At 46.6% G+C, this 13,010-nt stretch overlaps 1 protein-coding gene across 1 annotated transcript; it reads left to right on the forward strand.

Annotated features, from left to right (window-relative positions):
* The first annotated feature begins 10,887 nt into the window (after nt 1-10,887).
* LOC136481269 (probable WRKY transcription factor 62) lies at nt 10,888-12,514 on the forward strand. The gene is made up of 3 exons (XM_066478633.1): nt 10,888-11,378; nt 11,462-11,566; nt 11,910-12,514. The coding sequence occupies exons 1-3, from the start codon at nt 11,017-11,019 to the stop codon at nt 12,310-12,312; spliced, it is 870 nt and encodes a 289-aa protein (XP_066334730.1). The 5' UTR covers nt 10,888-11,016; the 3' UTR covers nt 12,313-12,514.
* Nucleotides 12,515-13,010: the final 496 nt, after the last annotated feature.

Here is a 13,010-nt window from a genome sequence, read left to right on the forward strand (position 1 = left end):
TATATAGTCCGGGGGGCAGGGTTACAGATCTGGAAACTAATCCTAATCAGTTACAATTGCCATATGTGGCCGGATAAGGATTCATATTCTAACCGACCAGGATCCTGCTTGATCGCCAAATCCGTCTTGACTCCTTGTGCGGGACTCCGATCAGGTTAGCTGGGCCACACGTCGTCTTTCAGGTGGACCGGACCCGTCGATCCGGGCCGGCCCAAGCTTAGCCGTAAGGGTATAGGGGTTAATACCCCCACACCCTCCATTAAAGAAGAGGATCCCGCGGTCGACAAGCCTCCAGACCAGCTATTGGTGGCTACGGTTCTGGCGTTAAACACCACCAAATCACCTCCGACCACTAAGGAGCCCGATTGGAGTGTACCTTTCATCAAATACCTAACAGATGGCAGCGGTTACACCGATCGGACAGAAAACAAACGCCTGATGCATCGTAGTAAGCAGTATCTGCTCATCGATGGCAAATTGTGGCGCAAGAACGCGAAGGAGGAAATCTTGATGAAGTGTATAACCTAGGAGGATGGTGAACATCTCCTAGACAAAATCCACTCTGGCTCCTGCGGCAATCACGCGGCCTCGAGAACGCTGGTGGGCAAGTCTTTCCGAGCAGGGTTCTATTGGCCGTCAGCCGTAGCCGATGCAGAGAGGCTAGTCCACCATTGTGAAGGTTGTCAGTTCTTCGCCAAGAGAATCCATGTACCAGCACACGAGATTCAGACTATACCAGCCTCTTGGCCCTTCGCATGCTGGGGACTGGATATGATCGGGCCTTTCAAACCGGCCCCTAGGAAATTTACATGCGTCTTTGTGCTGATCGACAAATTTTCCAAGTGGATAGAGTACATGCCCCTGGTCAAGGCATCTTCAGAAAAGGCTATCGCGTTCCTCGACCAGGTCATCCACCGTTTCGGCATACCCAACAGCATCATCACTGATCTGGGTACTCAGTTCACTGGGAACGCTTTTTGGGACTTCTGCGATGAAAGGAGCATAGTAGTAAAATACGTCTCGGTGGCACACCCTAGAGCTAATGGACAGGTCGAGCAGGCAAATGGTATGATCCTGGATGCACTTAAGAAGAGGATGTACAGAGAGAATGACAAAGCTCCTGGAAGATGGCTCAAAGAGTTACCAGCCGTGGTCTAGGGTCTCAGAACCCAGCCCAGTCGCAATACCGGCGTATCACCATACTTTATGGTTTATGGCGCTGAGGCAGTGCTCCTAGCAGATATAGCCTTCAGATCAGCACAGGTAGAGAACTTCGATGAAGACAAGGCCAATGAAGTACCGGAGCTAGAAGTGAATAGTACAGAAGAGAAGCGGCTCGATTCTTGTGTACGTATAGCCAAATACCTTGCTGTGTTGCGCAGGTACTATAACAAGAACGTCAAGGAGCGTTTCTTCATGGTTGGGGACCTGGTCCTAAAGTGGAAGACGAATCAGGCTTGCGTCCACAAACTCGCAACCCCATGGGAAGGGCCCTTCATGATCAAGGAGGTTACACGCCCTACATCTTACAGGTTAGATCACCTAGATGGTACTGACGTACCCAATTCATGGCACATCGACAAGCTTAGGCATTTTTATGCTTAACTACTAAGATATGTACCCCTCTTGTACTTTCGATTTATTTCAATAAAGCTATTATGATTTCTCTGACCACTCTAATGTGTCACTTCGAAGTCTTTTGTTATTCTAACTCTACTAGTTAAAACCGACCACCATTCCTTCTCGGGTTCTCGGAGCAGGCCTTGTCTCCGGTTCCTCCTAACACGTGCACGGGATCTGCTCTCTACGCTATGGGTGATCGGCGGGTGCTCTCTGGTTTCACTTGTGTGTTTCTATGTGTGCACAAGCTACGCACCTTACACTCCAACCACAAGACAAACCAGGGCCATACAAACCTTTCAGGATGATGTGTCGACTAAACTGGCACAACTAAACAGAACGCCAACACGTTCTAACTTAGTTACATCAACACGATATCCGAGCTTAAACACGTTTTCTACAAAACAAACAAGCTTATGTTGATATATAGTTACGTTATTACAAGCTTGCCTGAAAAGGTCCAAGTTTACAATAACACAACTACATCTTCTTCTACAGCTATAGCCTATACTATTGGCTGGTCGGGGCACGCGGCACCTGCTGCTCGCCGGGCCTGACATCGTGCAAGGGTCTCGGGGACTCTGGCACTGATCGAGCTAAAGAAGATGGCCCCGTCGATGCCTGGCTGGTCGAGACCGTAGGCTTCGCCGGTTAGCTTGAAAATGATGGCGCTCCCAGCTAACTTGTTGATGGCGTTCCTTGTACGGGTGGTGTCGCACCTCCACACAGGTTAATATCGCCAATTATTTTTGCCGACAAGTCCAGCTGGGTCATCCGTAGCTCCTCGGCCTTGTCTGGATCTACCTCCTTCGGGTATCCAGCCTCCAGGCGCTTGAGATCGATCAAGGGGTAGTGAGCACATACCATGCTTAGCACATGTGCGCCTGCGTACTCTCCTGCCTCCTTCACAAACTTCTGGAACCATCCCCATGCCTTTTGGCATCTCTCGAGCAATCCTAGCTGCGGCGTTCTTGGCACATCTTCTGCTAGCGCCGGATCGATGAGGTTAAGGACCGGCAAAATGCCCTTTGCCACCTCCTGGCATCGGCTTCTCCAGGTGTCACGGTCTTTGGTGACCTCTTGGCATTGTGCCTTTCAGCCGTCACGGTCTTTCATCACGGCCTCCAGATGCTTCTTTGCATTGATTTTTATAACTACAAATTGCATATGCTGTTAAGACGCTATACTACGCCAAACTACGGTAGGCAACAAAAATGAGCAAAGGTGGTTGGACAACTTACCTTTCAGCTCCTCTGTCATCTTGGTCGTGTGGTCTCGAAGCTGCGACTGGTCTTGCGCTAGTTTTCTACTGTCCTCATTTAGGCGATCACACTCCCCGACCACATGACTGTTCTCCTCTCGGAGATGGATCACTTCAGCTTCTAAGCCTGCACTACAGCTGTTACTACCAACAACGTAGCAGCACTTGTCAGTAGTAGGTATGATAAAATGGCTACTTACTTGTCCTTTCCTGCTCTTTATTACTGAGCTGGATGACCAGGTTCTGGTTATGGGACTCTTGCAATGTCTTTTCATGATTGGTGGCTTCAAGTCACTAGCGCAAGCGTTCCACCTCCGCTGTCAGCTCCTTGTTGCTTGCAGCGATCCCCTCGATCTGGTCAAAGCATTTCTTGCGGTACCTTGCGGTCTTCATTAAGTCCTATTGCAGATAGCTAAGTAAGACAGCTACGACTAGACAGCAAGATCAGGGGGTGAAGCAAAGCTTACCTGCACCTCCGTCACATTCTGTTTCGCCGCCCGTTCAACTTTCTTGGTTTCTTCGACCTCCGAGATTTCCTCATGGACAACCCATTGGTTGTTCCGCCAATGTGACACATACACATGTTGTCGCTTGTCTTGCGGATGGCCCAAGACCTCCTCCACTTTGTCCTCTTCGGGCTCTTCTTTGGGTCTCGATGCTGGTCCAGCGTCAGCAGCATCTGTGATCACCGCAGCCTTCCCACGGGCTGCAGCGTCGATAAACGTGGTATGTGCTCTCACCTTCGGCCGCTGCTCCTCGGTCTACTCTGTTACCCTCGATGCTGAGGTGTTGCCCTCAGCAGGTTTAGCGCTCGGAGCACTCGTGCCCGGCTTGGCTCTTCCCTCGACCACCTACTCGGGGACTGTTGTCTGACTGTTTGCTTGTTGAGGCCCCGACGGATCTTCTACTATGGGTTCCTCGATGGTCGGCCCCTGGGCAGTCTGCTCCGCACTTATTGGCGGCGCCACGGCACTTCCAACTAGCTGGTCTGGACTTTCGGTGGACGCCGCTAGTACATCCGAGATAAGTTCAGAAAGCAATTGTATTAAATGCAAATTGATAACTTATAATAAGGTTACAAATACTTACATGTTGGAAGCACGGAATGATGTGGAGAAGGTGCGTCTCTTCAGCCGTATTTGATCCACGTGCTATGCGGGTGACTCCTGGTCTCCCTCTACATCCAGCACTGTCGCTGGGCCTTAGTGCTCGACCCCTCCACCGCTTGTCCTTGGCGCTGCAGTGGTCGGTGGTGTGCTCGGTCGAGTTGTCGCTCTCGTCGCCGGTCGCGTTCCTTGCTCCATCGACTCCAGTTGCTTCCTCCTTTTTCGAGGGACAAGTTGAAAGGCATCTGCATCTTCTCCCTCCTCTGCGCCATTGTCCGGCCAGGCAAAAATCGCCTGCCGATGCTTGCCGGCCGGGTTCTCCTCCGGGTCCCCCTCGGGCTCATTGATATTTAGCCCCCCCCCCGGTGAGCAGGGTGGTTACTGATCTCTTCTTCGACTGTTTGGGGGCAGCCGGCCGTTTACCAGCGGTTTTGGCTGCTGCCTCCTCAGCCGCTCTGAGCATCGCCCAGTCGACGTCCTCGTCCTCGATCTCGACGCTGGTCTGGGTGGTGGGATCAACTCCTTGTGGCCACTCTACTCCAGGGGGTGGCGACACAAACACTGTCGCTCTATCCCGACCATTAACCTGGGAAACAAAAGGGAGTAAACACAGTAAGTTTCCACTTATCCTACCACAATATAAGACTACGGGTACAAGGCAAGACGAGTTACCTTTGGGGGAGGTCGGGCAAGCTTGAAAGCGTGCTCGATGTCGCTCAATCTGGCATAATTTGGATCAGCTAAGTTAAATAGCTCTCCAATTCTGGCTTTGACTTCGATTTTGTCAAGCACCCCCTGCCTCGTCCTCGTCGGGTCCATGCTACCTTGATACTCATAGCCAGGATGTACTCTCCTCTGGTAGGGCTAGATCCGTCGGCTGATGAAGCTCCCGACCACGCTCGGACCATCTAGTTTTTTCCATGGGATCATTCCAAATATTTCTGGAATCTATTCCAGGTGCTCGGGCTTCTCTGACCAGCTTGTCCTCTTCTCCGGAATGTACCCCACGTCGCACAGCGTGATCGTGTTCGGCTCTTCATGGATGTAGAACCATTTCTTGTACCAGTCGTCTAGCGACGTGTTCCATGGGCAGTGCAGGTACTGGGCTTTTATGCCGTCACGGAGATTGAGGTACACACCCCCGGCTATCTTCAAACCGCCGCTTCCTTTCTTCCACAGACAGAAAAGATGGCGAAAAAATCGAAATGGGGCTGGAAGCCACCATATGCTTCGCAGAGATGTATGAAAGTGGCGACAAGGAGGATCTAGTTGGGATGCAGATTGCAAATCCCAATCTCGTAGTAAAGACAGAGCCCCTGAAGAAAAGGATGTACCGGAACCCCAAATCTCCGTTTAAAGAAATCCTCGAACACCACGATCTCACCTAGTTGTGGATCGAGGTACCCCTCACCCTCCAGCGCATGCCATCCTGTGAGCTCCTTGTTGTGGAGTACCCCCATGGTGACGAGGTCTTCAATGGTCTGCTCGTTGCTTCTCGATTTCCACATTCCTTCGCCATGACCCCTGCTTTCTTCTACGCATCACTTTTTGCCATGACTCTGGCCTTGCTGGTGAGCGGGGAAATGGCGGCGGATTGATTGGTGGCGATTTTGGATGTATTAGGGTTGGCGAGAGGATGAAGAAAGCTGCGGTTGCGAATGGCAATGGGGTTCAGTAAATAGTAACTTACCTATCCTATACTGTATTTAACCCAAGAGTTATGCCATTTCGTCTACCCGGGATTCTTGGGAGACGTGCGCACGCGCTGCAGATGGTTGATTTCACGTTTACAGCATTACTTAGCCTCGAGATCTACGTCAGTATATATGCCTCTTCGTTGCCAGTGTGGTAGGGCCCACGCTGACGCACCTATTGATAGGTGCCACGCAACTATTTGCTTGACAAGACAAAAAGGCAGTATGACATGCTATACCCGTCTACTTTTTTGACCAGACGTGTCAGATTGGACTTGACAGAGCAAGTAAATAAATAAATACATAAAATAATAGTACAAGTTGCATATGGTTTTTTGCCACACTTCTCGTGCTCGGGGACTGCCGCGACTATCCTTGTGCTCGGGGACTGTCCAGACCACCATCGTGCTCGGGAACTGTCCAGACCACCATCGTGCTCGGGGACTGTTCCGACCACTCTCGTGCTCGAGGACTGCCCCGACCACTCTCTGACCATTGCTCGGAGACCGCTCTCTTCGGCTACATGTGATTTGTACTCACATACAGTTGAGAGGCATTTATTTTTTCTCACTTAGACCTTGCTACAAGGTTGATACCTCGCCTTCCAGCAAGCTCGGGGACTACATCGGTACGATGCCCCTACCGGTGCATCTCGTATCGCTTGTACGACGATTGGATTCTCAACTTAATTGGGAATTCTTTTTAGACCCTGGCACCACGTGCCTGCGTCACCTACTACCAGGCTCGGGGACTAAGTGGGCACACTTCACCTTGCGGTGAATGTGCTTATTTTATCGACCCCTACGCTCTGACTGTTGGCCATAACTACTATTGTACAAGGGTCACTTACATTTTTCCAGAAATACAAGTGGGCACACTTGATCAGGAAAGAAATCTTTTTCTTTTTTCTTTAGAGCACCATGCATTCTTCGGACAACCGGAATCTTCGGCTATAATTGTGGTCTACTGCTCTCTGTGCTGACCAAAATACTGGCACATTTGCTTAGTCAATGTTTCAGCCAGTTGGAGATGACATGAAGACAGATTGCATTAGTCAAAGAAGATCGAACGGCGTGTCGCAACATAATACATGGTGCTCAGGGACTAGCTGTGGGGGTATTAACCCCTATACCCTTATGGCTAGGCTTGGGCCGGCCCGGACCAGGGGGTCTGGCCCACTAGAAGATGACGTGCGGCCCGGCCGATCTGCTCGGAGTTCCACGCAAGGAATCAAGGCAGACATGGAAATCAAGCAAGATCCTGATCGGTTAGAATAGAAGTCCTTATCCGGCCACCTATGGCAATTGTAACTGGTTAGGATTAGTTTCTAGATCTGTAACCCTGCCCCCCATACTATATAAGGCGGGCAGGGGACCCCTCTCAAAAAACATCTCATTGACATACAGCAATACAATCAGACGTAGGACGTAGGTATTACGCCTTCACGGCGGCCGAACCTGGATAAAACCTCGTGTCTGTCTTGCGTCACCATCTTGTTTGTAGCTTGCGCATCTGTCTGCCAATAATCTACTACCTTGGGCATACCCCTAGGTAGACTGCCGACCATATTTCGTCGACATAGGGGAGGGGGGCCTGTGCTTAGGGAGGGAGGGGTGCCGTGCCAGAGGGGAGGGAGGTGCATCGCCGCCGGTCGCCGTGCTTAGGGAGGGAGGGAGGGGAGGGGAGGGGAGGGGAGGGAGGAGCCGCTCAGGGAGGGAGGGAGGTGCTGCTTCGGGAGCCCGAAAGAGATAGATGTGAGGTAGAGAGAAACCCTAAGTATCCTATATATACTTGAGTGCCCTATCGGGCCTCACCTGGGCCTATTTAGGCCTCGGCCTTTTTTACCGAGGTGGGCCATTTAGGAGGTCCGCCTCCAAAAATGGAGGCATTTTTGGAGGCGGGTCACCATTAATAGATTTGAGGCGGTTATTTTTTGACCGCCTCCGTAAATCAATTTTGCGATGTGGTTAATTGTGACCGCCTCCGTTAATCCTAGGCATTAACCGAGGTGGTTGGATTTTGTAAACGCCTTGGTTAATAAAAGGTCACTGCCTCGCAAAATCATTTGTGTAGTAGTGCATGAAGGTGGTTCCAATCAACGGATCTAGGCCATAGTGGTACGGTGAAAAGATGGCAAGGACGGCACGAAGTGGTATGCGATCTACTGTTGTGACCCACACTAGAATGACGATGAGAGCGGCATATCAATGGGACATGCTGCCTAAACAAGGGTGTTGTCTCAGCGGAGAGAGATCGATCTCCCGAGGGCACATATATAGTGCAAAAGCAATGTCTTGTGCCCTATATTAGAAACTTGAACTTGTAATACCATGTAGAATACAATTGGGTGAAAATAGGTTTTTTGTATTAAACCTCTCAGATGCTATATATAGAGTTTACATGACTTAGGGTCAAGCCAGTATACGAGATCGTAATACCAAATAACTCTAGCCTAGTCGTCAACTGACTCTACCTTAGTCAACGAATAACTCTATGCTAGTTGTGATACACTCTAACATTATGCTTTGCCATAACAGATGATAACGAATTACTATTGTTCTTATGGAATGAAAATGTTAATGATTCAAACTGCTAAGTGTATATTTGGTAGTTTAGAATTATATATAATCCAATATTGCCATATGTGTTAGAGATTCAACTTGCCTCATAGGTCTATGTAGTATATATATTCCGCCCAAGAGGCTCAATACAATCTAATCCACACATTATTCTAAATCATCGATGCATTCATGGTATCACGGGTTTAGAGTTTTGATCCTAAGTCGATGATTCCATGCCTACCCATGCTGCTCCTTGGGCGATCAATCTACCCTGGGGGCCATGCCTTCATATGAAGGTTTTGGTTGTAGATTTAGTTGACCTATCGACCTAGCATCGTCTTGCAGTAGATCATGAGCAGAGCACTACTATGAGTGTCACCGAGTTGTTGGGACTTCCAACCATGCTAACCAGCCTTCACTCCCGTTAGACCACTCGTCATGGGTGTTGAAATATAAAGTGAATTTCCCACCTTTCCTGTCAGTTTAAACTTTCACGTTGAACTAATGATGCATGCAACTCAATATGGTGTTAGAGCCAAATGTTTCAAGTTCTAATCCTAGTGGGCGCAATTACTAATTGTTGTCGACTCCTATTTCTACATTTGAGGCCTAAGAGAGCCTGTGTGAGGTGCTGTTGAAATATAAAGTGAATTACCCACCTTTCGCATCAGCTTAAGCTTCTGGGTTGACCTAGTTAGTTCATGCAACTCAATAGTGTTGAGCACCGCACTACCACACAAACTTTTATAGAGGCGGTCAAAATCTATCTTTAGATAAACTCCAAGAGTCTTTTTATATCCTTCTGTACTGATAGTAATAGAAATTATGGTGAAAAAAAAGCCCACCAACAGTTCCTTCAATTAGATCTCAAATATTGTCATCTTCTATTTCTGGTTTCTTGCTAGCAAAAAAAATAGAGAGTGGGGATGGCTCTCCAGACTACACACAAGATACATAGAAGCCGTTGAAGGTGAAAAGATTTTTATTCAAAAAGCTCTCCAAATAAGAATTAGAGGGTGAGTTTAAGAAAGGCTCTTAGAGATGCTCAGGGATAGTTGTGCAACCGTACTATAAATTCGATTTTAAGGGACGGTTTTACTAAGCCAACCGCCCCTAGAAATAATTTTCTAAAATAGAAACAATATTAAACTATTAAAAATTTTAGAAAGAAAGTAATTTTGTCATTACTAAATCTCAACCCATGTTTTGGCAAATAATACCACTGTATTGACATCCACATAGTCTTATGGCATGATGAGTGTGTATGTGTATCTCTTTCTCTTCTGCTGTAGTAGTAGCAACACTCAATAGCGAAACTATGTCAAAAGCTGGGCACTGATGTTGGTCTTTTGATCTCCTTTGTGGAAAATAATGTTAAAATCTTTTTTGAGGAATAATAATGTTAAAATCTTGAGCCTGGTTATTAGAAAGAAAGAAAAACTAGATCTTGATGTAGTCGGCACAAAGGAACAAATGTGTGCTAGTCTATGATTGAAAAACCGTATCCAAGTCCACATTTGTTGCTCAGTTTTTCTGAGGCTCATCGTTCATTCCAATTAAGAATTAAATGCCGTTGGAAAACTAAGCAATACGCTGTGGCATATGAATTGTTGATACGTCGCGCCAACAACGTGGACTGGCAGAGCATTTTTTTCTACGAACAGCACGGGTAAATTTGAGCCTACGTGAAACATACTAATGCTTAGGAGCATGACGAATTTGTGCTGAGGCGAGCGTGCTTCCGTCAGCATGATGGAAACTTTAGAATTTGCGTCTCCAAGTAAGCTAACTTATTGCACCTCATGGCTTGTATTTTAGTGGTGCTGTGTTTTCTTTTATTTCTTAGTTTTGTCATTGTTGTGCTAATCCATGGTTAGCCACACTTTTAATCAAAGAGTTCAGGCCCGCGCACAATTAGCTCGCCAAAGTTTCTCACTTTCTCTCAAAAATATATCATGGATATCTAGTATGTATGCAGAGAGTGCTGATTTGGATGCAAGTACTCGTAATTCATTTCATATTTATTTGAACCTGAGAAGATGGGAAAAAAAGTCCTGTTTCTGAACGTGCATGTGAGGACCAGACCATTCACATGTCTGCAGAAACTAATTCTGAATTTATAATCCCTGCTTATTCAAACCAGCTCAAGATCTCTTTTGTTTTCAGATTCCAAGGGATTGTTGTTTATGGCAGAGCACAGTAAAAGCTGAAAAGGTCATGGGAGAAGCAAAAGCGACTGCTCACTGACTAGACTAGCTAGCTTGTTTCCGGAGCAGGCAGTACCTGGTGAGAACAAGCGACAATTCACTACGATGAAGTTAATCAATCCTTGCCCCAGGTTAATTTCATGACTACGACTGCAGAATCTAACCATGATCTTTCCAAATCACTAGTACATGCATCTTGTACTTGTAAGTAGTAACAGACGAGTAGAGGACCAATGCAACCTGTAAGTGCGTGGTAGCTGCAAAGTCTGAATCCTTGCCTGTTTTCATGTGCTCTGCACCTGCCTACGCACGCAAGCAGGCAGCCACAGCAGATTATATTACTGCACAAGTTGGTCCATTAATTATGTTGCCATGACATTTCCATCCCCGTATATAAGTAGAGCGGATTAGGAGTAACCTTATCGCCATAGCCAGCCACATGACTAGCTTCTTCTTCCTTGCTTCATTCCTTCTCTGACAGCTGCCTGAAAATTAGAACCTGCAGCTAAGCTAAGCTTCAGTAGGTTAGTTTCTTCCCACATCACCAGCTCTTCAGACACAAGAGAGATGAAGCACCAACAGTATAATAGCAGATGTCTTGCTCAATCTTCAGCTTCTGATCACCGGTCGGCGATGAAGGAGATCGCCAGGGGCCAGTCTCTGGTGACGCAGCTGCGAGCAATCGTGCTACCAGCACTGCAGGCCGACGAACGCTCTGAGCTTGTCGCCCACATGTTCCAGAACATACTGGATTGCTCCAGCAAGGCCATGGCCGAGCTGCAGATGCATCAGGCTCGAAGTACACGACGACCTGATGATGATGATGTGCTGGTGGATGACAAGAAGAGAGTGAAGAAGATTTCCTCTGTCGACCGCAAGAACATGGAGGGTGTTACTACTGCTAAATCCCGTCATCAGCACAAGAGAAGGTATCATGTGAGCTAATGAGTTCATTTGAAATGCTTCTTGAGGTTGCATATGATTATTAATCCAGAAATAAAATTTTAAGCAGGAGATTTGATGACTCTGTGTCACTTGAAACACCTGTGCCGCACTACGATGGCCGGCAATGGAGGAAGTATGGGCAGAAGTACATCAACAACACCAAACACTCAAGGTGAATTTATCCTTCTTAATTGAAAGATGTGTTTCCTGGTTATTCTTTCATTTCCTTTTTTAAAAACTCCCTTGTATTACCAAGCAATCATGCCACATGTTGTTCCAAACTTCCAATGATGTTAAGCAAGCTAGGTGGTCGAAGTTTAGTTTGGGATGATAAAGGAAGGACACTGCCAGTTTTTTTTTTTTTTTTTTTGGTACTGAACTCTAGACCCGGCTTAGGTTGATCCTGGATTTGCCCATGACTTTACAGTATTAATTAATTAGTATGCACACAAAGTTAGATAGTGATGCAAATTTGCAATAAGCTGTATTTGTCACTAATTGAGTTGCATATGCAGGAGCTACTACAGATGCACCTACAGACAGGAACAAGGCTGCAAAGCAACGAAGACGGTGCAGCAACAAGATGACAGCAGTGGTGCTGATCATACCCTGATGTACACGGTCGTCTACTATGGCCAGCATACTTGTAAGGATAATGATGGTGCTAATTCAAGCCCTGATGACTCTGAAACACACACCACCAGAAGCAACAGCGACAGCCAATCCAGCATATCGAGCGCCTGTACAGATCCTTGTGACAATCAGAATCAGACATCCCTACATGACAATAAACCGATCGACGACAAATCTGAAAAGTTGGTCACAAAGGACATGTATGAACCATTCGACATGACTGTGTTTGCACCGTTCGATTTGGATGGTTGGGAGTTGGATGCACTCCTGAGATTTGGAGCTTGATAACTCGGATACCAACGAAAAGCTAGCGACGATTAATTGATAATTTGGTATGTTTTGAGGAGAGGTATGTAATAAGGCATATCTCATCAGAAGCTTGTACTTAGTTGTCTAGAGTTGAAAATATCATTTGCGCAATGTACAATACTAAGTATACCGTCAATTTTGTGTCCTTCTGTATCAAAAAGTTACAAATGAAAAGAAAATAAAGAGAGCGAAAGAGAAAGAACAATATATTGTATGTATAACCTTCAAGGCTTCAAGGATGGCATTGGTGCAATTTTAATTTTAATTTGTAGTAACTCGCTAACAAGTAGAAACAGAAAACCGAGCCATTTACTGACAAAAAAAAACAGTTTTCATGACAAACCCTCAATACATTTGGGCGCGATTTTGATATCATGACATGGTGACTTACCATGTGGATCCGGATGGAATTAATCAATCTGCCTTTCTCAATGATACTGTAAATGTAAAACAAAAAAACAGATATGCCTTGACATTTCTAAGCAAAACTAGGAATCATCAGCTATCAATCAGAGTGCATGGGATCCTCACCTTCTTGCTCATCATTGTGTATTTGTGTTCTGGATTTCAAATATTATATTAGTGCTACCTCATTCTGGAAAAATATTTCAGAAGTATATTGCATATCAATGCAACAGCTAGTTGTCAAGCAAATTACATATGGTAGACTTACT

Source organism: Miscanthus floridulus, chromosome 9 (genome assembly GCF_019320115.1).
Source record: "Miscanthus floridulus cultivar M001 chromosome 9, ASM1932011v1, whole genome shotgun sequence".
NCBI classification, from domain to species: domain Eukaryota; kingdom Viridiplantae; phylum Streptophyta; class Magnoliopsida; order Poales; family Poaceae; genus Miscanthus; species Miscanthus floridulus.